Source organism: Anser anser (assembly GCF_964211835.1).
Source record: "Anser anser genome assembly, chromosome: 1".
Taxonomy (NCBI): Eukaryota; Metazoa; Chordata; class Aves; order Anseriformes; family Anatidae; genus Anser; species Anser anser.
The window spans coordinates 92,957,753-92,983,919 of record NC_139720.1 but is presented as its reverse complement, the minus strand read 5'-3'; the positions used below and the strand labels follow the sequence as shown (position 1 = coordinate 92,983,919).

Genomic DNA, 26,167 nt, shown 5'->3' with positions numbered 1-26,167 from the left:
TGTAGCAATGGCTGGAGTGGAGCTGTAGGAAAGCTTGTGTGTAGATGCTAATAATTTTGCAGAGCATTTTGCATCGGTTGCTGAGCTTTGAACTACTCATTTGATCTCAAGCTTTGCAGATGCTAATGCTTTTGTGTGTAGTTTCAAAGCTTACCTGACCTGGAAAGCAGTGTTTGCTTTACTTTAAATTCATTATCCTTGTCACTTAATGAGGAATATTCAAATTTTAAGAGACGATGGCTATGCACAAATTTCTTTTGCATACCTATCAAAAATTCTAGAAATGTTTTGATGCTTTTATGATTACTGCCATGATCATTGCCTTATATATAATATTCAAAGCTCCTAAAATGACAAAGTTTATTTAGAATTATTATAATAATATAAGCAATCTAGGAGTTTTGGTACATTCAGGCTGAAGAAGCTTTTCTTCTGTACGTTCTCCAGTGATGATATAAAATGTTCAGAGGAGTGCTCAGTGTGAACATCGCTAAGGCAAACTCACTGTAATGATAGCCCTGTAAACTGCACACTAGCATCTTCTGCAAAGCTGTCTGCCCCTGGAAATACAAAACTTTCTAAGACTTCTGCCTTGCGGATTGAAATTTCCCTCAAACTTCTCAAAAGCTTGCACTACAATCATTCCAAACCAAGCCACAAACAAAGCTTGCACAAAGGGAACATGCAGATAGGAAAGCTGTATTCTGGTGTGGGAGGTGGGGAAAATTGCTGCCCAAGTACTGAAGCAGCTGGAAATTTTGAAATCTCAGCACAGAAATAGCCCTCAGTGAGATAAGCAGCAGTTAGGTGCCACCCAGAGTCCTGTGTGGACTTTGAAAATTGTGGTTGTAGTGCTCAGTGGGATTTTGCATGACTATTCTACCTAAACTCATGGAAGTCCCAGTCTTGAGCTCACCCGTAAGGTTACACAGAAAGCCAAGCTGTATGCATGTATAAGTATAGTGACAGCTGAAGAAAACTGTGGTTCCCACGATGCGCACGACTGGCTGAACTGCAGGGTGAAATACCAGTGAGAAGGACATGTTGTCCTTCCTCCTCCTGCCCTGAGATGGAGGAGGTGGCCGGGGGTTTCTTTGTTGGCAACACGATGGAGCCCGCGCAGTCAGATGTAACAGGACATCTGAGCAAGTTATAGATGGTCTCTTTGTACTGAGAAGGAAACCATTTGAATGATTTATGTAGAAATTGAAACCAGGAGAACAATATTAGTTATTAGCGGTATAGCTTGACAACATTTTAAAAGTTCAAAGATGTAAAGAGTGATTTGGGATGTGTGTTCACACTTGCTGGCTTAAAACAAAAAATCCCTCCCAACTTTCCCAGCCACGTACAACTTTTGCAGTGCAACTTGCAAGTTGTGATTTCAGATAAAGCATGAGCCCCTTACCACCCTTTTCACAGCTATTAATTTTTCAGTTTTATTTTTCTTCCCCATCGTAAATGTTGACATGTTTTCTTTAGTATTTTTCCCCCTTTATAAGGAAAACTTCTGAATGTTTCAACAAGCATACTGCTTTGTATAGGGTAATGATACCTGAAATATGTTGATATTTGGTGCTCTCCAGCTCTGGTGCTGTCAGCGTTTCTACTCTGCCTGTTCCCTGTTCAGTACTGTCTGATGGCTTGGGTTTGCTGGGTGCCAAGCCCCACCTCCCTAATCTGCCTTTGTACTTGCCAAAATTAGTGTTAAGCACATAAGCGTGCCTGTTTGGGTTTGACAGCTTGTATCTTTAGTTAAGTAGGTGTTTCTTTGACCAGCTTGTCAAAAAGGAAATTTAACATCTTCCAGAGTAGAAACCATGTTTTGAGTTGTGTCTTGCCAAAATAAAAAAATTAAAAAAAGAAAAAAAGATGAATGTGCATTCCCATTCAGTTACTTCACATCTTCACAGAGCTCAAGTAAGCACTGATGGTTCCAAAGGGTAATTGCTATCCATTGCGTCAGTGCTTAGAAGATGATAAAGGATTTTTTTTTTTTGTCCTTTGGTGTTAAAATTGCCTGAACTCTAATATTATTCGGGGATGAGAAAATGTTGAAAGAATGCTGTGATAAAGTGCAAGAAACCTTTCAGCAAGTTCTGTTACGTTGTTTTAAAAGCATATTACATTAAATTCCTCTGGATATGTTTTTGTGAAGTTAGTTTCCATCTTTAATAATACTGACGACTCTCCTGTAAGTAATATTCTTAGTCACTGGTGTGTAGATTTTTTTCACTATTTAAACAAGGCGAGGTAGGAAATATATTGTTTATATAACCTGATAACATCCACAAACACACGCTTGCTCTTAATCATATATGTAAGATGAAGATAATCAGCGTTTGAATTTTCTTGAAGTGTTTGCCCTGCTTCTGTGTTTTGATGCCCAACTTACAAAATAAGGAATGATCATACCCACCAATCTCAAACAGGGTTTGTCATGTGTGTGAATTTTGATAACGCAAGCTTTTTTTCTTTTTTTTTTCCTTGTTTAATCAGTCTTTTGACCTCCTAAAGTGCATACCATGTTTTCCATGGCATGTTTTTCTGAAAAAGTGACTTTCTGCCAGGCAAAGAAAAGGGAGAGAAGAAAAGTAGTTGGAAGTTGAATACTATCTGAAGAGTCCAACTTCCATGCAGCAGTATGGGCTGGGGGCTGAGCTGGGGGAAAGCAGCTTTGCAGAGAAGGACTTGGGGGTGCTGGTAGACACCAAGTTGAACATGAGACAGCAACGTGCCATAGCAGCAGAGAAGGCTGGCAGTGTCCTGGGTTGCACTAGGTGGAGTGCCACCAGCAGGTCAGGGAGGTAATGCTTCCCCTCTGCTCAGTGCTGATGAGGCCACACCTGGAGTGCTGGGTCCAGTCCTGCACCCCTGCACCCCCAGTACAAAAGAGAAGTGGAGCTACTGGAGCGTCCAGCATTAGGGCCAGCAAGATGATTCAGGGACTGGCTCAGGGGATCTCATCAACGTGTACAAATACCTGAAGGGGAGGTGCAAAGAGGACAGAGCCAGGTTCTTCTCAGTGGTGCCCAGTGCAAGGACAAGAGGCTGTGGGCACAACCTGGAGCACAGGAGGTTCCTTCTGAACATCAGGAAGCACATCTTTGCTGTGCAGGTGACAGAGCACTGGCACAGGCTGCCCAGAGAAGTGGTGAAGTGTCCTCCGTGGAGATCTTCAACAGCCACCTGGAGGTGGGCCTGGGCAGCCTGCTGTGGGTGTACCTTAGTGAGCGGGGATTGGACCAGATGGCCTCCAGAGGGCCCTGCCAACCTTAACCATTCTGTGAACTCTCTTAATTTTCTTTCTAAATAGTGCTTATAATTAAATGAAAATTAGTTTTCAATGTTAAAGTCACCATAAAGCATGGTCAGCATCAACAAACAGTTGGGACAGGAAGCCAAGTCCCAACTCATTCAAAGCTGGACAGTTTTTGCTCATACCTTTTGCATTGCACCAACACCCAGCTGTCATTCAAATACTGCTTTGTCAATAGAATAAAACTCTGTTAATAAAAGGCAATTTTCTGATCTCAATAACATGCAATTACTGTCTTTGTGAAGTACTGACATTTCCTGGCTGGTACCTAAATGGATGCTCAAGAAGACCCACGTATAGCTATGTACCTGAAATCCCATTAGGAAATGGAGGGGAAGGCAGAAAGAAAAATGTGCCTGTGGATACTTCAAAGCTGATAACAAGCAACGTAATAAAATCTTTATTTCATTAGGCAAATCTTTTTAGCCTCCCACAATGTATTACATACGAGCTAACCTGGGCTACTTCGAGATAAGCTGAGAGGGACGAAATCTCAACTAAAGATTTGGAGTGCCAAATTTAACTGGCAGTTTCTGAAGTAGGCACTAAATAACACAATAGCTCTTTGCTTTGGACACTTCCGTTCCGGAGGATGTGAATTGACCTCCTCTGCCTACGAGCATGCCAATAGCACAGGCACCGGTGTCCTGCTGTCTTCTGAGACCTTGCTCCTGAGGAAGTGTAATGGGAAGCATCATTGCTGAACCTTTCAGGGTCAGGAGCATCAGCAGTAAAAAATCAGGTGGAGAAGGAAAAGGTAGGATGTCTTTGTGCATATAAAGCATCAGTTAAACTGGTAGACTCTGAGGTGTTGAGGGAGGCTCAGTTTCCCAAATGTCCTTCGCTTTACTGAGTGGAATTAAGCTGCACTTTGAGGCAGCTGAGCCTGTAGGTGAAGGTGCATTTCAGGCAGTACCTCTGCTACTCATATTTTTGGACACAAGTTCACGGTCTCTGGTGAATCTTGCATCTAAAGGGTCTTTGAACAGCCTGTGGTCTGTATTACATTTTCCTACAAATGTTACCTTTAAGCACTTCAAAAAGGGGTTTCTGCAAGACAAGCATCCAGTATTTCAGATGGAAGAAAGAGGTGGGAAACATGGCAACTTCCCACACACCTCCTACAGCTTTTGTTGTTACCTTGGAAAAAACCATCAGTTTTCCTGATTTTTAGATATTCGCCTTCTAATCATTCCTCTTATGTAACCCCACTGATTTAAAAAATAATAATTAGTCTAAATTATGACCTGCATCATGCACTCTTGATGAAGATCTAAAAGAAAACAGTAATAGCCCCTCCTCTGCCTCTAAGCTTCTGATCAACTAGTCAGATTTTGGGTTTTGTCACCCAAGTCTGTGGGTAGTAACTGCTCAGTTCTTCCCTTGGGCAACACATGCCGAGAGGGGGACAAAGAAGGATGCCAGTTAGCACTGCCACGGGGACGTGGAAAGTGCCGTAATTAATAGCGTCAGCAGCAAATGTCATCTCAATTTAGCAGCATCCTGCTGGGATCTTTCTCTGACTTGAAATACCTCCTGATGCTGCGGCTTTCTTCCCGTGTCCGAACTGATGCAGAAAGGTTTAATCTGGCTCCGTGTGGAGTTTCTTCAGCACTGGGTCAAAGAGGGGGAAATGAGTTAGGAGGTACCTCAGCGTTCTCAGACCTGGATATAGGGAACGGGAAGGTGAGCTGGGTTAACTCGGGGTATAGCTATAGCCCATAGCTAGTTCAGCAGTGCTTCTTCCCCCAGCACTTGTGGGAAGAGATCCTGCCTCTGCATTAGTGTTGTTGTTAATGATACTACCTCAGTTTTAGAAGACAACATCTGAAAATCATGTAGGGGAGCAGGTTAAAGTCTTAATTAGCCATAGAAAGCTGTATCAGAAATGTACCAGGGCAGGGAATGACATTTGGTGACTTCTTGCTGTGTTATTCCCTACAATTGCCTTCGCTCCCTCCTGCAGTTAATGAGATATGAGGGCCTTGACCTTGACCCAGGGTGGTGTTAGGGCATGGAACAATTTGTTATGTATTTGTAGTCTCTCTTTCATTTTCTCTGTCTTCAAATGAGCTGGAGTCTATGTCCAAAAAATAAAAAATAAATGGTAGGCATTATTCTGTAGTTAAAGCAGTCATTTTCCTCTCCATTGCACCATTTTACAAATGCATCTAATAGCTACAAAGAGGAATTTCTACATTTGTTGAGATTTTTTGTTTGTTTGCTTTGTAACGTATTGGTTTGCAAAGTTGTTTTGCAAAGATTACTGCAGTTCCTGCTGTGAAAGTTTGCAGTTGTTCAACTTGTTTGCACTCCTTAAATGTCCTAGATTTCTCCCTACAGAAGAGGAAGGAGAAAATTTTACTGCAGGACCTTTTGTGTTTTTCTAAAGACTGTTTCTCTGCATGTAAAGTAAAACCTATTTTTTTTTTTTTTCATTCTGTATTAAATTCCTAGAAAACGGTATGGTTTAGTTTAGGCAGAATTTATGTCAACAAGATGTGATTTTGCAGGGTTTTTTCCATTTGAAGGAATGCATCTCAGATGAAAGAATTCTTCAAAATCAGAGGCCAGGCTTTCCATTTATCAGGCCATTCATTGATTACCTGCTCTGAATGCTACAAACGTAAATCCTTTCCAGAAACAGTTTCATTCACATTCCTGGGGCTGTTTGTCAAGTATTTGGTGGCCTATGCTTGTTACCTTAGCAACTCGCAGGGGTTAAACGACTGCCTAGGAGAGAACAGTAGCGAACAGCCTTGCAGATCCCACAGGGTTATTTTGTTTTTCCCTAATGACGGAGCATATCTGCTAGCCGAAAGAGCGGTTTCTGGTTTTCCGTGTGATGCAAAATGCTGTTACGGAATTTCAAGTTACTAGTGCCTGGAATTTGAATGAGTACTAACCTGGTTACCAGTGGAATAAAGATTTGCAAGTCTCTTGTAATTTTGCACCCGTGGGAGAGAGGAACCAAAAAGGGCTGCTTTCCTGCTCTAGCTGAAATGAACATTAGGATTCAGCTGGCAAAGCCCAAGTTGTGTGGTCCCCCTCGTGAAGACCAGAACAAGGATGAATGCAAGGGAGGGTCATGGGGAAAAAATATTCCTGTTTTGAATTTTACTTCTGTTTGTAGTTTGATTTCATAAAACGTCGGTCCTATTTCATTAAAATTAAAGTTAGCTGCTCTCTCCAAAAATTTGTGCTTTGCTTGTAGAGTGTGCACTTATTCAGCGCCATCTAGTGGACCAACTGCCATTGTAAGTTAGAAAGCAAACCACAGCAAATTAGAGCATGCAGCCCTTATAATGGGAATAATGTACCCAAAGCATGTTTGTGACCAAATATATAACAGCGTCAGAAGATTAGCAGTTGCTTAGTTGATACGGCTTGCTATGATGAAAAGAAATTTTATGGTACATGCCAGTGCTGTTGCCTCTTACCTATTGAATTCCACTAGTCCATCAAGCTCCAGCTTGCTTGCCTGCTTCTCTGCTCTACCATATGATGTCGTCTAGGCTGTAAGCTTCTCTAAGGAAGGATTTTGGAATAGTATTTCTCCATGTAGTACAACAGAAAATAGAGAAGAGCCTAATTGTCACAGTGATGCAAATGACGAGTATTGGCTGGTGCTAACTGCGAGCTCAGAAGTCCTCACCTGAGGAAAAATGTTCTGGAGTCTGTCTAATTCAAGTTACGGGCAAGGAGTTCAAGGTTTGAATCTTTGAAAATTACTCAAGGAAAAGCAATTCCCTAGGGAAAGTCTCCCCACGGAGTATACATGCAGAAGGCAAGAGAACTGTCAGGTCATCCCAGTGGCTGCTTCAAGACTCATGGAAAGATGAAGGGGCTGTGGCTCAGGTCTTCGGGGGCACCTGGGAACAGGTTTGCTCAGCCCATTCTCCAGCACGAGCAAGAAGGGCTGAATCACCCAAAAAATTTACGCCTGCGAGAAGGATGGGGTGCTGCTGCAGCCGTGGCCACATCACTAGCATCCCACTACTGTCTCTTAGAGAATGTTTCTCTGGCAGCAAGCCCGTAACGATGCAGCTTCAGCTGCAAATGAAGGCAGAGCATGGGGAGGGTCCTGACTCTGTGGGCAGAAGACCCTGGCCAAAGCCGCAGACGTGTGGGCAAGAGCTGGCAGCCACCGTGCCTGCTCCGTGGCGCCGAGCGAGCACCGGAGGCCAGCCCAAAACCTCCCAGCAGCGAGCTGGTGGGGCTGCGGTGTAAGGAGCACTGGGCTTCCCCGAGAGCAGGGGTGGCTGCTAAAAACAGGAGCCAAGAAATGTTGCACAGCGAAATCGTGGCAAATGCACAGAGTTTTAACATCTTCTGCTTGAAACTCCCTTGCATTTTAACAGTTCTTCACTTAAGGGCCTGTTGGTTTTGTTCAGTTCGCATGTTTTGGACAATGAAAATAAGTGGGTCACTTCTACCCTGTGAATCGTATGCATTAGCACAATAACACTGTGCTGAGGTTTCTAAAAAGCTATTTTTAAATAATTCATAGAACCATTTCACTTCAGTTTTCCAAAACCTCAATGTACAGACTAGTTTGTCTCCCAGGCTTAAGGGAACATAGCACTCAAATAACACTCTCTTTTTCTTTCTTTCTTTTCTAAGTTTTTAATGTAGTGCAGCAATCAGGGTAAGGCTTGTCGGCTGGCCTCATCACAGCAGAGCATTGCAGCGTAACCCCTCCAGGCAGGAGTGGCCAATTTTTCATACAATAAATGTTTTGGGGTTTTCCTTCTCAAGGTCCGAGTTTGTAATGCTAGCTGTGCATACTGACTGTAGTGTGCGTGGTCATCCAATGGAGCAGGTGAAACCCTGTCTGAAAATTCACGTGGCTCCTCCTGACAGCAGCAGGAAACGTGGGTCCAAGAAGGGCTTAATGTTTAAGTAAACTAATGTAGTGGCAGGAATCCTGCTTTGTTAGAGGTTTTGGGATGAACCCTGCATGCTGGAAAATAACCGTTTACAAAGAACGTGGCTTTTTTTTTTTTTTGTAGTAACTATGCACCAAATGTTAGCGTATTGGAATTCAAGAAAACGCTTTAATTATTTCCTCTCTTTCTCTGTTTCTTCTCTAGCTCTGGGATTGTATACAGTAAATGCAGTATATGGAGACACTATTACCATGCCTTGTCGTCTAGAAGTACCAGATGGTCTTATGTTTGGAAAATGGAAATATGTAAGTATAGCTTACTTTTTTTTTTCGTTAGAGCTGGTATGCGATGTATATTTTTTGTGCAGGAGGCTACAGGATTCCAATTGATAGGATTTCTGCCTCATATGCAAAGGTTTTTATTTCTGCGTGAAAGACTGCTAGATTCCCAGCTGTATAACTTCTGCCAAGTATAGATGAGAGGTTTGAGGAATTAATCTCATTGTTCAAGTGAAATAATTGTCGGGGGGTCCTCTGCCAACCTGTGTTAGAAATCTGGCATGTTACCCAGCAGCATCTCACTAGCTTGACAGAGCCACCGCTGTATGTTTGAATGCTTTTGAAGCAGGCTGCCTGAGGCAGGGCCTGCCTCATCCCCAGGAAAATGCTGTCCCCGTGCTTGGTTGATGTGATAGTTGCCGTCTCAGCATCGTTTCATGGCTGAGTGTATTTTATGCACAGGGAGGAATGTGGAGCTGACCTTAGTGGAGCTGCAGTGGTCTTACCCTGCCTGTTTTCCATGCTTCTGCAAAGTTGATCTAAATCTCCTTGCGTGCTCCAAACCAAAATGTTACCAGCAACAAGTGATTTCAACTCTGACAGTGGATTTAAAATTATGTAGTTTTCTCTATTTCAATGGCATCCACCAGTCTATTTTAAAGTAGAAGGATCTGTCTCTGTTGTTACTGCACCATCCACCTACCTCTTTCCCTTGTACCTAGAGGTTTGCAGATTTTACAGACCTCATGCACTTGAGAATTCCTGCTCTGCAAATATGTTTTGGGATGCAAAGTCAGAAATCTTGGGAAGACACAAGTCTACCTCTGTGAAGATAGATGCAAGGCTACTTAAGAAAAGGTGCATTTGGGTTGCTTATCTCAGACAAGTGATGAGCACCAGTCAGCAAAAGGAGGCATTATAGCTTGGCCTAAGTGTGTGGACGCATCACTGGTACCATCTGCTGCTGATGGTAAGGGACACAAACTTGATGTGAAAAAAGCAGCTGCAGTTTGTAAGAAATTGATGACATAGTCAACATACAACCAGGTGAAGCTGATACCAGCTCTCCCAGGGCAGCTTCCAGCTGTTAACACTTGTTTTTGGGGTGGGGAGGGTTCGTTGGTTTGCGAGTTTGGTTTTTTTTTGGGAGGGTGATTATTTCATCAATAGAAAGAGGAATCCCATTTGGGCTTGAAGAGTTAAGAGCTCGTTTGTGCTTGACAGCCAACTTCTTGTGTATAAAGCTAAGGCGATGCCTTCTTTCCTGTGTGACAGACACCTGGAATAATCCAAGACTTGAAAGTGAGAGAGGGAAAAAGACTATAAGGGAATTCGAGCTTCACATTAACTGTTGTCTCCTGCTCCCAGCCCTGGCTCTGACACCACTCATCTCCTGTCACAGCGTCGTCATGCTTTTGTGGGCTCTGCAGTCAAGCTGAGATACTCTGCTGGGAGCACTGCTACTATCAGTGCTGCAAGGTGCAAAGGATAAAAGGGAACTAAAACCTTTTTCAGCCCTCAGCACAGTACTGAACATAGAGTTGGATTCAACCTTTCTCCTCACTGTATTTAGAGGGGGACATTGTCTTGTCCCTTCTCTGTGCAGGGGGGAAATTGAAGCCCACACCACTCAGCTTGTAACTTGGTCTCATGAAAATAAAATATTGATACAGTAGGTTTGTGCAATGCTCTCAATTTTGTATTCCTTCGTAGGATGGCAACTGCATACTGATTGATATGGATCGTATCAATAGGAGGATGTCTACAAAATTATTTTTTTCAGATTATCCTGAAGTGCATAAATAAAAGTATTTGATTGTATGTATATTCCCATGCCACAAGCTCTTGGGCCCTTTAAAGACAAAAGGGAAAAAAAGAAAGCTAAAACCTAATTTAGAATAAAATAGGCAGTAATGCCTGATTAAATCCTGCATTTGGAATGAAGTCTGAATATCCCAGACAAACAATATGAATATGTAAAACAATCATGAAAAAAGGGAAACTGAAGCTTTTGAGCCTAGCTCATGAAGGCTTCTATTTCAAATGAGTTTTTCATATACACAGAGTCAGGTGGTGCCAGAAACACCAGCCTTGATCTCAGAAAGCCCTGTGTTGTGCTGCAGTTTGAGTCAAAGGACTGAAATTACTTCTGCTGATGATATTCTCAACATGTACAACAGCAGTCTTAGACTAGCTCTCATATAACACTGAATTTCTTGCTTGTGCAGCAGAAGTTAATCAGCAAAAAGTAATGTCATGTATTTTAAAGATTTTTTAAATTATGGTTTTGTACCAATTGCAGATCTTCAGGAACTTCTAAAATTAATCTGAGTGTTCATGCAAAATAGAGGTGTTTATCCTTTTATTATAGGAAATGCCAAATGGATCTCCAGTATTTATTGCCTTCAGATCATCAACAAAAAAAAATGTACAGTATGATGATGTACCAGACTACAAAAACAGGTTGAGTCTCTCAGAAAACTATACATTATCCATCAGGAATGCAAGAATCAGTGATGAAAAGAGATTTGTATGTATGCTAGTAACAGAAGACGATGTTTCCGAAGAGCCAACGATAGTCAAAGTCTTCAGTAAGTAAATCTCGTTGTTACTACTGTTAACCTTCATCAGTATCTGAATCATAAATTAAGAAAACTTTTATTTAAGGGAAAGACTAAAGCCAAGAAAGTAAGCTTTGCTGAGTACATTACTAAGACTAGCAAATTTCTGCAGCTTTCAAAATGTAATCTACTGGTAGCATTTACGTAAAAGGACTGCCTGCACTTACAGTTTATTCATGATAAGTGCTGGCTCAAAGAGAATTTTAGACTTTGATAATGACTCACTTATGTGATGTCATTTGGCCTTGGAAATCAAAAATGTAAAATTAGCACTGATTATTTTTCATTTGTTCTCTAAACAAATTTTTATGCAGGAGAGAAGCATTAACCATGTGTGGTCTAAAGGGTTAGATCAGTGTAGAGGTTTAAAGCAACTCCAAGCAGCCAGTATGCAGTGGCATGACCTTTGAGTGAGCGAGGAGTTGGAAAACCAGCTGCTAGCCCCAGATTCTTACTTTATTCCCTGTTGAACTACCAGGAGGCATATCAGGCTGCAGTTCTCTTTTAGAGCAAGAAAGAGCTGCAAAGTATATTACCATTTTGATGTCACTACAACTACTTGATCACAGTGGAGACTTTCAAGAGTGCTGGGTGGTTTTTTTCCTCTTTTTTTTTTTTTTTTTTTTGATTTATTTGTTTGTTCTAAGTGAAACAGCAAGTCTCTCAGAAGCCTGACTTCCTGAGGCTTCTTTCCAGCAGCTTCTGGAGATCCTCCTCTTTATGATTAATGAAGTCAAATTTGAGGTCTCAACATCTGGTCTGTTGAAGGAGTAACGTGGCATTTATACCTTTGAGCATCCTCTGAGAGCAATTGACGGAGGGTCATTTTAGTCTTGGAAGGACTGGTCTCCTTGGGCTCTGCAGTGTCCTAGTGACAATGGCTACGTCTAGATTAGTAGTTTTGCAGCCACAGAATTGGATCTGTAGGTGTTGAGGACAAAGCAATAACATGTTATGGGGAACTTAGAACTAGACGTGGTCTGGTCCCATGCACTGTTTGTGGGAAGCATGAAGGGAATTTCTGAAGCATGTGTTCTGGTTTCATTGCACCCATAGGAACCCAGGTTACATGCTGTGAGGCTGATCTGCAGTGCGAACCAGAGCAGTCCTGCTCTGGTCAGACACGAGCATTGGCAAACCTGATTCAGAGCTGAAACACATTCCCTCGAAAGCTGAACCGCCCAGTGGAAGGGCATTGGTTGCTCCTTTTTAGGGATGTAGGTCAGCTGAAGCTAAGGTTAGCATTTGTACATGCTGCAGTTTCAAACAGACCACACTTTTGCTTAAACAACAAGAATATGTTTTAGAAGGGAAATCCTGTGCTTCTCTCTGGGAGAAGGTGTCAGGAAGGCTGCGGTGTTGTCTTGGCAGAAGTTTGTCAATGACATAAATGAGTTTGAAGGTAGATAAGGAGTCAACAATAATTCCCTTTCCCATGTTTCACTTTGCATTTGACTGTAAGAACAAGTGAATTAATGATGACAGGGACAAGCGCGCTCAGTGCACGCATAGTAAACTCAGTGCTTCAAAGGAAATGATAAAGAATTATCATGTTTACTTATCGCACAGCAGTAAATATGTAGATGAGACAGTGGTATATGGTGAACTAAATACTAACGGCTCGAATTACTGTGTACTGTACTAAATATTAACACAATGCTAACTCAGCCATGGAGCACAGCTTGTATATTTTATAGTATGCATTAATACTAATAGAGAAAGCTTCTATTTACTGAGGAAAACAAGAGTGGAGGATGGCACATACGTAATGTGGTTGACATAGCATGGCAAGAAAGAGTTACCTTTGCAGTTTTTCATTTTGAGTTCACAACTTTATTTAGGGCTCTCATAACATATTTGTGCGTTTAACTTCCTTGAGACTGGTTGGGGGCTTTTCAGTTTTTGCTCTTGCTTGTTTTAATTATGAAAGAGTTAAGAGTAGCCTGCAAGCTTCATTTATTCAGTGGTACTTCTAAGTGGTGTTTCATTTCTTCAGTGGAGTTTCTAAGCTCCTTGAACCACAGATACAGAGCTAAGCTACCGTGGTGCAAACCCTCATAAACCAAAAGACTTGTGTATCTGAAACTCAGCCCTGTCCCAGAAGGCTTGACTAAAGCTGGGTTTCACTGGAGCTTGTCACACCCCCAGCTGTTGCTACCTGATTAGCTCAGGGCTAACGAGCCAAAATGGCTCATTGCACAGATCCCACCTGCTAGTCACACTCACTGGACTACTCAAACAAGCTCTACCAGCTTTCCAGATGGATCCCGTCAGCTTCTTTCTCTGGAATGAAATGGACACAGTTTCCAGCAGAGCAGCCGCGCAGACACTAGCTGCTGTCCAGCAGCACCGATATTTGGCTGGCGCAGGCAGTGAGCCTCCTATCGTAGTACCTGTGTGGGGTTGCAGAGTGCTCAGGCGAGCTCTCAGCTGAGAGATGAGCTGTGTGCTGAAGCTGTAAACCTCCCAAAGTGTCTTCTGCTGCTGCTAAGCTTAAAATTTCATCTCGCTGTAGAAAGTAAAAGCCAAGTAAGTCTTTTATAGCAAATTACCTTCGCACGTGTGCGGTGGCTGCTGGGATCTGGCAGCAGGAATCTCCTTTCAGCGGCTGCTCTGCAAGCACAGGTGGAGCCTCTCATCCATCCCCAGCTTCTGCAGGGGAACCAAGGCACCCACGTAGCAAAAGGCGCAGAACCGGCGGGCCTCTGACTGACTCCCTTTGTGCAAAGGATGCAGGTGGTGTACAGAGCACAGCGGAGGTCTTCCTGAATGGCCACAGAGAGCAGTCCTGGGGGAAAAGAGAGATGACAGGAGGGAAAGTTGGGGGAAGGCTGTGTGGTTTGATTCGATCAGCTGGTGACTGTGACAGGAAACAAACTATTCCTGGTTATGGGACCAGAAAATCTAAACCAGAAGGCCTGTTACTGGTCTTGTAAAACCTAATTTGCTTGAATTGACATGAAAATGCTTTGTCCTTGGCAGGTTCTTACAGAAATAGGTTAACCATTTTCCTTTATAACTAACAAAAGAAATAAACATGCACATGGCTTTAAAAAATATTGTTTACTCTGTTAGCCCTTTGAAGACATCGTGATGGGTTTGGTGCTTAGCTTCCATTGTTTCTTTTCTTTTTTTTTTTTTTTTTTTTGCCACAAGCAAGTTCTTTGAGAATGTCAGATAAATAGCTTCTTTATTGCCTTTCATTTCCTTTTTGAGCTTTTCTTCCTGTTCCATTTTGGCTTCCAAGCGAAGAGTATCTGTGCATTTGTGTACATACACACATATACACATGCACACCAAGCAAGTGAATTCTTGGGGAAACACGTAAGCTTGCGGTCTCTGCCACAGCAGGAGCAGTACACCTGCAGATGAGTAACTTCACCAGGGTGTTGAAATTCTGGCAAGCTGGCATGGAATTTGCTGGGGTTGGGAATGCTGGCAGTACTTCAAAGGGAGCTTGATTTGGGGAAAAAGATTTTGTAAGCTGGCGTGGTTAAGGATGTGTCAGTCTGTAAAAGTATATAATGCATATACTTATTTAAGCAATACAGTTAGAGTGCAAAGATTTCTTTGACTGTGCAAACATTGATTTATTTTTCCCTCTCACTCCTCCCCACTTTTTTTAGAAATTGGGGGAAAAACCATCTCTTCTAGAGATAAGAATTTGCATTCCGGGCTTCAGGCCAAACTATTTTAACAGACAACTTATATAGTCTGTAGAAAGTGCTTTTTTATGATGGAAATGCTGATAGATCCTCCACTTTGGCAAGCTAAGAGGTCCGTCTACCATTAAAAAACTTTATAAGAAGACACATTGGCACTGAAGAAAAAGTTTATTTTTTTTAAGGGAGTCATAAGCAACTTTAAATTAGTTAAAGTAATTACACCTACTTCTGTCGTCTGAATTTCCTAAATGTAACAATACCCACTAGGAAAAATAAGCATTAGAAGAATGATCCAGTTGAATTTGTTCCTTTATAAAGTGGCAGCTCAGCTACAGTAATATCCATAGTAAAGCTGCTTTAATGTTGCTGTGGTTTTTGTACCATTGGTTCCTTCTCCAGCATGTGTGTCACATAAATCAGATACAACAGAGCAGGTTTTCTCCTCCCAGGTACTGAACAGTTTGCCTGGCTAAAATTTATATTATCAGGAAGCATGGAATTCATTATGGAAAGTATGACACATTTTAAGATAGTGTTTTTTCTTCCTCTGCAGTCCATTTGCTGATATTGGGGTAGAAGTATCTCTTTCTTTTTTTTAATGGCAAAATATAGTCAAGACTATAGCAGCACAGGTTGTTCTAGTTAGTCTTAAAGTTCACACATCTTCTGGTAATGTTTGCTTTTTCAAAAAAAACTGTTTGTTCTTCTGACACTGGTGCTTTTATCCTATTTATGTTTTAGAGCAACCTTCTCAACCAGAAATCTTGCATCAAGCAGACTTCTTAGAAACAGAGAAGCTAAAAATGGTAAGAGCAGCATTATCCCTCAAAGTTATACGTCTGAAGGCTGCCCAAAGTTCCTTTGCAGTTGAGACGGAGAGAGGTGATGGACTGAGGCTAAGAGAGGGTGCATGTGCATTTGTGCCTGTGGGAAATCGTGTTGTGTAGCCAGACTGAGCACAGAACGGTTCCCTCAACAATACCCTAATAGCCCTGCAAGCAGGGTCCATCATGGTCTTAGACCCATCACTGAACCCTCTTTCATATTGTACCTAAACACTGATGGGATTTGTCCTATTTAAATATATATGTATTTGGGGTTAAGCATTTGAACTGTTCAGAAGTTTTTACCCTAAGTGAAAACAGACCTATAAAAACAGTGGACAAAACCGGCTACTAATTCCTGTCTGTTTTGCAGCTTGGAGAGTGCATTGCAAGAGATAGTTATCCTGAAGGCAACATTACGTGGTACAAAAATGGGAGAGTTTTGCAGCCTGTGGAAAAAGGTACATTTCACTAATGGACACTGTTCCCGTAAACTCCCAGTTTATGGGAATTGCTCTATTCTAGTCTAAAGTACTGTTCCTTTGAGGAAAATGACTCTTTCGGAAACATGAAACTGGAAGGAAGCTTCTTGGGTGCTTCTCAGAGCACCCAAGCTATGTCATATAATCTCTCTACGCTTAAAAAAACACTTTGGGGAGAAAGGTTGCCTTCTTTATGCTATTGACAAGCCATTCTTGAACCTATGTAGCTGGTAGAAACTGATCTAATTTTCAGCTTTGTATACAGTATTAATTGTCTCAGTGTTACACCTGTCCAATACTGTGTTTGGACATAGTCATAGTCTTCTTATGCAGGTATTTATTCTCCAGGATATTTAGGAAGAGCACTTTTTTTTTCTTCCCTTTTTTGCCTTTCAACTTTAATTTTGATAGGCTGATCAGGTCAATATTTTAGCTTCCTTAAAACAGGGAATGCTTACAATGCTAAGTTATAAATGTGGTCTTAAAAATGGGTTTTGCCAGCATTTTTGGGGCCTTCTTATTAAGCTGAGATTTGTATTACAAATAATTGAAAATTAGTTTTCTGTTTTGATTTAAAAATATACAGTATGTTAGGAATATGTTGCTGATAAAATGTTCCTAGTAAATATCAGTGGCGATACTGAAGGAAAACTCTTTGTGTAGTCTGTTGGGTAATTTGTCATGTTGCTTGTGTGTTTGCAGCCTGATAACTATAAATAGAGAAAAGGCAAGCAAGATGTATCTGCAGTAGGAAGTGTGAGTGAAACAATATTTCCTTTTCAGTTGTGGTCATAAATTTGCAAAAGACTGTGGACAAATCAACTGGGCTCTTCACCATGACATCATCTCTTCAGTACATGCCAACAAAGGAAGATGCAAACGCTAAATTTACTTGTAGCGTGACATATTTTGGACCATCTGGCCAGAAAATGATACAGTCTGATCCAGTTGTCTTCGATGTTCACTGTAAGTTATTAAAAAGCATCTATTGCTCTATGAAGTCTTCCTTGGGGAAAAGAAATATGAAAAATCTGAGACAGTTTACAAAATTACAGACATTGCTATTTGACTATCAAGGTGTTGTTTTCAAAGCTGGTTTGAAGGTCTGATTATAATGTCTGTATGATTTTTATTTATCTTAAGATGTACCTGAGTTTTCTTTCTATTTAATAGTAGAATACTGAATATTAAGACTGGATTGGCAAGAGGAAAGTGATAACCACAAGCATTTACTGTGAAATGCTTTTTTCAGAACTTTGGCGAAGATAGGGGGTGATCAGAATGATCTGTGTACTCTGAAATAGGCAATTAATACACTGTATAATTTTCAGTACACTACACTGAAATGCTTTTCGTTTTTGCGAACGAGTCAGCACCAAGCAGCTAATGCCAGTAGACTATCTTGCACGAAATGTAGTAGCTTCTCTACAGCTGTAAGACGCTGATATTTACATTTAAAATGTGGCATTTGAGTACTGGTAGACTTCTAATTTTAAAGTAGAGAATGTGTGTGAATAATTACTTCCATCTGGGCTAAGTCCCAAAGCAACTTCCTTAGTCTGTTATTGGAGATCGTAATTCTCCTTTGAATAAAGAAAACAAACAGTTGGCAAGGAAAGGTCAGAGAAGGTTCTAGCAGTGTGGGAGGGTGGAAGAGGCATTTCAGGGTCTTGTAAAGTGACACTTGTGAAGGACTGTAGAAGGCAGTGTGTTGTAACAGAATGAAGAGAAGCAAGGATAACCAATATATCCAGTCAAGTGTTGTTTCTTTGTGCACTTTAGGTAATACCTCAGCTTATAAAGTCCCCATTTTAAGAACAATGAGGTCTAAATCTATGGTCCAGATGTGCAATAGGACCTTAGTATACAATGTCTGACAACCCTAGGACCTTAGTATACATTGTCTAACAACCCTGTAATCCAGTTGAATATGAAGAAAATGAGTAATGCACGCAGGATTTCTGCAGCCAGGAGGTGTGCTGTACTGGCTTGAAAACAAAAGTCCTGGACTTGAAGTGGCAAAGTATTTTCTACCTTGCCTTCCAAGAATACCTTTGGCTTTAGAGTAAAAGGTTGCCCAATTTCTTTTTTGCATATCTTCATTTGCAGTAACTTCAATTCCATACTCTGCTCAAATGCATCTCCAAAAGAATTTCTGAAACTTTTTATTAACAGACATCCAGAGCTTCAACAGATGGATTTCTTGACGGATGTTACTTGAGGATAATGATTTCTGATTTGGTTTTGTTTTTAAATTTGGTTCAGTGATCCTAATTAGTTTCTTTCTCAATAAATGTGATTTTTTTTTTTAATCTTTCAAATGTAATGAATATGAAAAAAAATGCCAGACTCCCACCTCTAAGAAATGGAAGTATGTCTTTCAGCCTTTACTTTTTTTTTTAAAATTGACTGTTAAATTATCATGTTTTGTGTCTCTGAAGCACGTTGCAAAAATCATAAAATAGACCTGCTGTTCACTCTGATATCCAGTGAGATTCCTTGCAACTTACCTGTTTATTGCAAAGAAATGGGGAATGCACACTTAATGCCTATAAAAGATTTTATTTTTTGAAGACATACCTGTTAGTCAGAATTTAAGAAATGTGTTACTGTTTGTATTAGCTCAGGGTTAGTGCCATCTCCAGTTAGTGACATCTCTCAAGTGTTTAATAGCCAGTTGACCCCCTGGAAGCAGCCAGCCACTGTAACAGTGCGAGAAGAAAAGTGAATGAGCTCCTGCAGAATTTGGTGCTAGCTGGAGAAAGGTAACTCAGCCAGCAGTAAACAGTGCTTAACTATGGGCTCTGGTTTGCAGCTGTAGTAAGCATGCTACGGAGAGTAGCATGAGTAATACAAGAGAACTGGCACTGGCCAATTAAATCATGTCTGATTGTATCTAAATTATCTAGGCTCTGGATATGTTCGGTTCTGCTCAGAGTTAATCAATGTAAAAAGATAATGTTAGTCAGGCAAACTTTCCAATCATGCCCTCTTGTTAAGTGTCTGTCTTGCTATAAATGAACTCCTTTCCATAAGAGATTAGAGTTAAAAGTGATCTTTACTCATGCTGCTTCCAGCAGCTATGTTTTTGTTAAAATTACACTGAATGACATCAGTTGTGGGTATGGTGGGTCTGAGACAGTGGCATTCATTCACTAAATACCCTTCCTTCACTAAATTCACCCTTTGGTGCCTGCTTCCAGAATTTCGCTCTTGCAGAAAGCAGATACAAAGCCTCTGGTTTACAGAAGCACAAGGTGACATGGACCAAGCCAGGGACATGTGCAAGACACGCCTTCACCAAGCTGCTCCTGCTCACTAATGAAGGCAGGGAAGCACGTTGCCGAGTGCTGCTTAGCATGAGTATTGCACTGAACATTGTCACTGTATTGCCTTCCTCAGAAGGGTGACCTGTTCACCTTAGAGAACAATTTAATTAGCCTTCTGGTATTTACTTCTGTAGATTTTATTTTATTTTTTTTTTTACAGTTTAGAGAATAAGATTAAAAATTTGCTCCCAGCTGATGGCAGTGCACAGAAGGGTAAGATATGCCCAGAGGAAAGACCGGTGGTTTGCAGTAGTGTCACTCTTATTTAACTGTGTCCACTTTTAATCCAGTTCTGTTTGTCTGTATAGGGAAAAAAGTTCCAAATTAAAAGTCCTGAAGGTCTTCCTCAGTATAATTCTTCCCTTTTTAGTCTTGAAACAAAGCCTAAGCAACTCCAGGGTGTATCTTGCTATGCTTTGCAATATCTTTCTTTCATCTGGTCCCCTTTACATAAACTTGACAGAGGACGTGACAGGTTCTGCAGCAGGCTAGCTCAACAGCCAGCCCCTCAAACTGGGTTTTTGGGCAGAAACTGCCAAGAGGTGTGCATGTGATTCATGGGCAGCTACTTACTGACGTCTGTTGTGTACCGCACCACCAGCAGTGCTGGACTTCCCTCAGTGGGAAAAGTTGTGCTTCAGCACTGAAGGTATTGAGGATGATGTTTGGATGTGGAAGGGGAGCCACGGGCATTGCATCTGAAGGAGGGAGGATGTGGCCTTTTGAAGTCTGGTGCCACTCTTCCTATGAAGAGAGATGAGAAGCCATGCTAGGGCTCCGGGTCATCGAGAGGCTACAACAGACTGCAGCTCCTGTTATTGAGAGATCCCACAGCAGAAGATGGACATGATGAATGCCTTAAGGGTCGGAAGGGCTGTAGAGCCCATGCTTCGCTAAACACACAAAATCAGCTGTCAGGGAAGGGTTTCTCTGCTGTCTAGATTTTTTTTTTGGTGACTAATAAGGGGCACTGTACTGTGTCTTAATGCAAGACTGGCATCCTTGGTGGAATTTTATTTATTCATTGAAATTAAAACAGTGAGAGTTATCTGCCCATATTGTTTCCTTCAATTTTGTTCATTTTACTCTGTTTTTGAAAAATTGTATTTAGGCTTCTCCTTAGGAAGAATAACATCTATTAAAGTATACTCTGTCTCTGCCTTAAAAAAATGACTGAAGTAAAATGTAAGTTATAGTTCAACTTCACTGAACATGACAGAAGTATGTTACATTTACAGTTCTGTTGACTATGTTAAGGGTCCTATTATGTTCACAAAATTCATCTTTCTGAAAGCCTGTAGTGATCAGCATATAGAACAGGCTGAATAGAGTTGCTTAGTTCATATTTCTTCCTTCTTAATGGAAGAAAGCTATTATCTAATACTAAGGCAAGGCATTGAGAGCCTCGGTTGTTTTTCTGATTGCTGGAGTCCTCTGAACAGCAAGCTTCACAGAGGACAAGTTAATCCCTCATAATGAAATCATGCTGTGAAACTGTTCATACTGATCAGGGTTGGTTTTTTTCTTATAAGTTTTTGACATAGTTGTAGTCATCCCTGTTTCTATTATAGGGTATTTTGGTGTAGAAAAATGAATTGTTGTATCATAGGGCTTCTTTGCGGTTACTTGAATTGGCAAAAACATAGAAGGCCTAATTAACTTCAGTTCTTTTATATAAAGATCAACACACGTGAGCACCTTCACCTGCTTGATGATAAAATTGTGTACTCTTTGGCTGTTAAAAACCTGTGCATAGCGTTACTGTGTATTTTTTTGTGGGAGCTGTTAAGTGTCTATGTTGTTTTCACAGATCCAACAGAGAAGGTGACTATTCGAGTGCTGTCACAAAGTAGTACCATTAAAGAAGGTGATAATGTCACCCTGGAGTGCTCGGGGAATGGCAACCCTCCTCCACAGGAGTTCCTGTTTTACATTCCAGTAAGTCCATCCTTGCTGTCACTGCCTAGTGAAATATTCCGTATCATTCCTTCCTACAGACGTTGATGCAATGTCAGCGTATACGTGATTTTATAACAAATGAAGGAATGAATCTGTTGCAACTGAAGTGAAAAATAGACATCAGCCATTCCATCAGACTCTCTGAGAATGCCTTGCCAACTCAGGCAAAATATTTTGAAGAACCTCTCCATTCCCCCAACCCACCCAAAAATTTTTTGGGGATTGGACTTACTAAAAATTGCTAGTCTTCATTTCACGTCATCATATGTTTTGATAAAAAGCAATCTTGGCAAAAGCAATTTAGCATCTTGAATAAAACCATCTCATTTGTTGTCATAATGGTGATTCAGCAGTGAAAGTACAGGAAATTAATTCAGCTATTTTTTTTTTTTAGACTTCCACAGATTAATCTTTTTGCAATTTCTTTTATTTATGTATTTATTAATTAAACTGTATAGTGGCATACCAACACAAAAAAGAACCAGTGTGACAGCACAGGAGAAAGTGTAGAACAAATCTGTCAAATGCATAAGATAAAAATTGAGAAAGATAAAGGCTTTGATGCTGTTAATCTTCTTAGTATTGGTGAAATCCACAGAGAGATGTGGCTTTGTATTCTAAAATTCATACCTTCTTCCTGTGTCCTGCTTCTCTCTCTTAGTTTATATCCCATTTTTGTTCCTATTGCAGTAGCGAGCAGAGCTGAACATGGGAGAGGCCGAAAGCGGTGGCATGCTTTTAAATATTTCAAAAACTGCATGTGTAGCCCTTTGAACATAATCCTCTTCTGCTTTGGACTCCTGGCATGTTCGAATTGCTGAAGAGTAGCAAGGGAGACTAGCTCTTCAGCACTTTAGGTTCAGTGAGTCATCCTAGGAATTCAGTGTATGCCAGGGAAGAAGTGCATGGCATCTCTTCTTGCTTCCTGATCGCAGTGAGCGAGCTAAACATGCCAGTTTGTCTGATCTTCACTCTGCATGCTACCTAATATTAACCCTCTTTCTTAAGGGGAGATGGGATTGGCGATTCCTTTGCAAGACTCGTGGGTATCGTGACAAACCTGGTAAATCTCCTTCTGGATTCAGAGATACGAATTAGGCTTTCATTCTGTTCAGTCAGTGAGTTATTACCAAGTGGAAACTGGGCAATGGGAAAATGTTGCTTTCTGGCTAATTCAAAACACCAATTTTTGTAGGTAACCGCATGTTAAGGTAGTGTGCTGCTGGAAAATGTATAATACAGTACTCTTCATGACTTCTTTTTCTAAAATGAATATGCCATTTTAGTTACAGATTTAAAAACAACTTGTTTTGCTGTTGGGATTTCTCCAACACTTATTAGTAGCCTGTTTTAGTCTTTGTTTTCCTCTTCTTTCATCTTACTGCTGAACTTTCAGATTTTCTATTTTTATATTCTTTTGAAGTAAGCTAGTCATTCAGTTAAAAGAGTTAAGTTTTTAATTGTATTTTTTCTTTGAAAAAAACCTCTGCAGTCATGCAGTAAATAAACATTAGTGTTGTTAATAGGTAACTACACTTCAGTGATACTGTATTTAAACATATTTTGGTGTATTTCAGGATCCTTATAATTAAAAAAAAATAAATCAACAAAACAATGTTTTTAACAGGACCATATACAATAAATGTTTTATTTCCATCCACAGGGAGAAACAGAAGGTATAAGAAGCTCAGATACTTATGTAATGGCTGATGTGAGACGAAATGCAACAGGAGAATACAAGTGCTCTCTGACTGACAAAAGCATGATGGATGCGACCACCATCACTGTGCACTGTAAGTCCTTGCATTTTGTACTCATAGCTAGGATATAAAACCTATCTTGCACTTCCTGGGATGGTCTCTCTTTGCTTTACTTAAGGAGGTCAGTCCAGTCAACATACAGGATAACTGAATGATGTTGCTTGGTTGAAGTATTTGAAGTAGTATTAGGTCCTTTCTCTCTCTTTTTTTTTTTTTTTTAACAAAACAAAACAACTTTAACATCTCTGTTTAAAAACCTTAACTTTCTCAATTCAGTGGCTGAGATATTCACTTTATGTAACCTTCATTTATTATGATATTCTTGCACTGTCGTGTTCAGAGAAAATTCTGATATTTTATGTTTCACTTATGTGAACATATATATGGTAAATTATTCTGCTCCAACTGTGAATTAGAATGTACTAAGACAAACAAGCTGGCCCACACTGAAGGTTGTTCTTTGTAGTCAAATTCACATTAGTCTAACATCTTTTCATCTTATCTTGATGAGGCTAACATGTAAGGAGAAGAAACTTAGGTATTCATTTTGTGCGCATATTTCTTTTTATAAAAAAAATAAAATGTTGTTATTTTAAGTTTTCATAGAAACATGAGAGCTTGGTAAAGTTGCTTTATCTGGATACTAGAATTTTTGCTCCCACTTCATCACACCACTTTATAAGCAACCATCGAACTGGTTGAACCTTGAAGCAAACAGTTTAATGGTTGCTTTTAATTTTCTCTCTGTGGTAGAAAACAAAAGCAGGACCTCTTTCACACTTTGCCATACTATCACAGTGTGTGAAATGAAACTCAGTCCAATGGTACTAGGTTTCCCTAGGGAACACTGGTGGTGTCTAGTCTTCCCAGTAGCATAAATACCTTTAATAGTTTACAGGTTCAGAGGGACATAATGGATGCTGAACTTTAAATGCTCCCAAAGTAGTTGTATACTTTATGTAAAAAGGAAAAAAAAAAAAAAAGACATAGAAAAATACACAACTCTAGGCAGAAAATGAATACTTAGATTTATTTTTCCTCTTCACCGTGAGGCCAGGTCAGAGTGTTTCAAGTTCAGAATTTATGTACTTGCATAAGAAGTTTGAAAACTCTGGCATTTCTGTCTGCTGCCTCTCTGCCCCATTCTTGAGTGGCCTCTGTTCTCCTCTTTGAGGGTTTTTTACGGCTTTAGAAGACCCAGCACAGATTGGAGGAAACTTGTTTTGTCAATAGGAAATGAGATGGCTGCTTTCTGGAGTGCCTTCCACTTGAATGAGGTCTGTCAGTCCAAGTCTGTCCCTTGGCCAGGGAATGCTTAATGCAGTCCTGGCAGCAGGTGGAGGGTGCCACACAGTCCACCCGGTTCCATTCAGTGCATGCACAGGGAAATTTCTTAAGCTGCAGATAAATTTCTGAGATCACAGGAGAATCTCCCATTTTATCTGCTTATATAACCTTCTCATTTCATTACTTGTCTTGATCTACCATACGCTATCGTGTATATTCTTACTGCATCTGCTGATACTCGGTCCCTGCTGTAAGTTGCACTGTCACAACTTCATTCAGTTTGCTTTCATGCTGGTGTCTCCGTCCCTTCCTAAACCAACTTTATTCTTTCGTTGGGCACAGTTTACAAGATTGACTGTGTGTAATTGAACACAGTATTGCAAGGGCTATTTGATTACATGGTGCTTCATTGCTTCTTAGGTGACATATTTTCACTCTTCTACAACTTATTGCATTAACTGTATACTCTTTTTTTTTTCCCCTTGGAAGTGATACAATATATGTAGAATATCTGTACATGAATTATTATATTTAATGAACGTTTTACATTTAATAAGGTAATCTGCTGCTTTACCACCCATTCCCTTCTCTTGAGTAAGAATTGGGGTATGTAAGATCTGAAGTGAGCTCTGTACTACTGTCTCTATCTGCCCCATGTCGAAGGTAGCTTGCTGGTAGTTCGCTGTGGTGTAACTGACCCTTTTATTTTGCTCCATGTAGCGTGCATGTCAGCTTGAATGTCCATAAATAGTTACTCTAAAGAACGACTTCTTCAGCTCCAGGTTATCTGTAATGAGCCAGTTTTCCTTTCTCTGCTATTTTGTGTGCGTGTCAGAAGAGTTTTACTGTACGAGAGAAGCATGTATTTTCTTGGCAGTCTTTCCGGTGTTGGCAGCTAGTGCAGCTACTCAGAACTCACAGATCCAATCTAGTGCCGTGCTTCCTTGTTTTATTTAGGGTTTGTTATGTGTTTCTTAAACACCTCTACCTGCAATAAAGCCTTTGTTTAAGTGAGGCACAGTGGCCTGGAATAGTTCTGTAGTTCCTGAATGCCCAGACCTTTGTACCTGTGAGAACAGATCTCTCTTCAAGCTACTTCAGTGTCTTGCTTTATGCTGATCTAAAGCATTTCTGCAGCATGCCTTGTTTTATGGGGAACTCCAGTGAAAAAGTCATAAAATCCATATATGCTTTATAACATACATATCTTTCTTCCAATGCTTACTTCATGTTAATTTTTCAGCATAACCCTCTATTTTGGGGGCTTTCTGCTTCTAATGTACTTATAAATTTTTGATGTTAGATCTTCATTTTTTTATGACTTCATGTTGGTTTCTTTTTTTCTTTGAAATAATGCTTATTAATTCCTGTTAAACCCTATTTTCCTCCCTCCTTTGCTTTATTGCTTACATTTTCTCATATGGGTGAATATTCCTGTCTTCGTAGAAGACAGTGTTACACTGAAAATGCATTCATTCTGAGTCAGGGCTTTTCATTTCCTCACTTCTGGTCTTGTCAGTTTAGATTTTTGATCTTCATTAAAAACAGAAAAAACAGGCAATACAATAAGTTTTCCTTACATTTGTGAATCCATTTGGAGCTATTTGTTACATTTCCACCACAGGCCTTGTTCCCATCATGACATCATGATTTTATTAAGCAGTGTAAGTACACGAGCTCCTTTCAGTGTGTAGGTAAGGAAAGCTCCCTGCTGGTATTCAAAGACATCAGTACATTATATAGTCCTTAAATAT

The 26,167-nt window shown here is 40.5% G+C and overlaps 1 protein-coding gene across 8 annotated transcripts in view; it reads left to right on the top strand.

The window, feature by feature from the left end:
* The window catches only part of ALCAM (activated leukocyte cell adhesion molecule), a 118,194-nt gene that overhangs the window by 74,790 nt on the left and 17,237 nt on the right, over nucleotides 1-26,167 (top strand). For all 8 annotated transcript variants that reach the window (XM_083821347.1, XM_083821343.1, XM_083821348.1 and 5 more), the window contains 7 exons: nucleotides 8,413-8,513; nucleotides 10,858-11,077; nucleotides 15,514-15,578; nucleotides 15,970-16,057; nucleotides 16,862-17,044; nucleotides 21,218-21,345; nucleotides 23,030-23,159. In XM_083821347.1, the coding sequence (XP_083677473.1) occupies nucleotides 8,413-8,513; nucleotides 10,858-11,077; nucleotides 15,514-15,578; nucleotides 15,970-16,057; nucleotides 16,862-17,044; nucleotides 21,218-21,345; nucleotides 23,030-23,159 (915 nt within the window). The remainder of the gene's footprint in view (nucleotides 1-8,412; nucleotides 8,514-10,857; nucleotides 11,078-15,513; nucleotides 15,579-15,969; nucleotides 16,058-16,861; nucleotides 17,045-21,217; nucleotides 21,346-23,029; nucleotides 23,160-26,167) is intronic.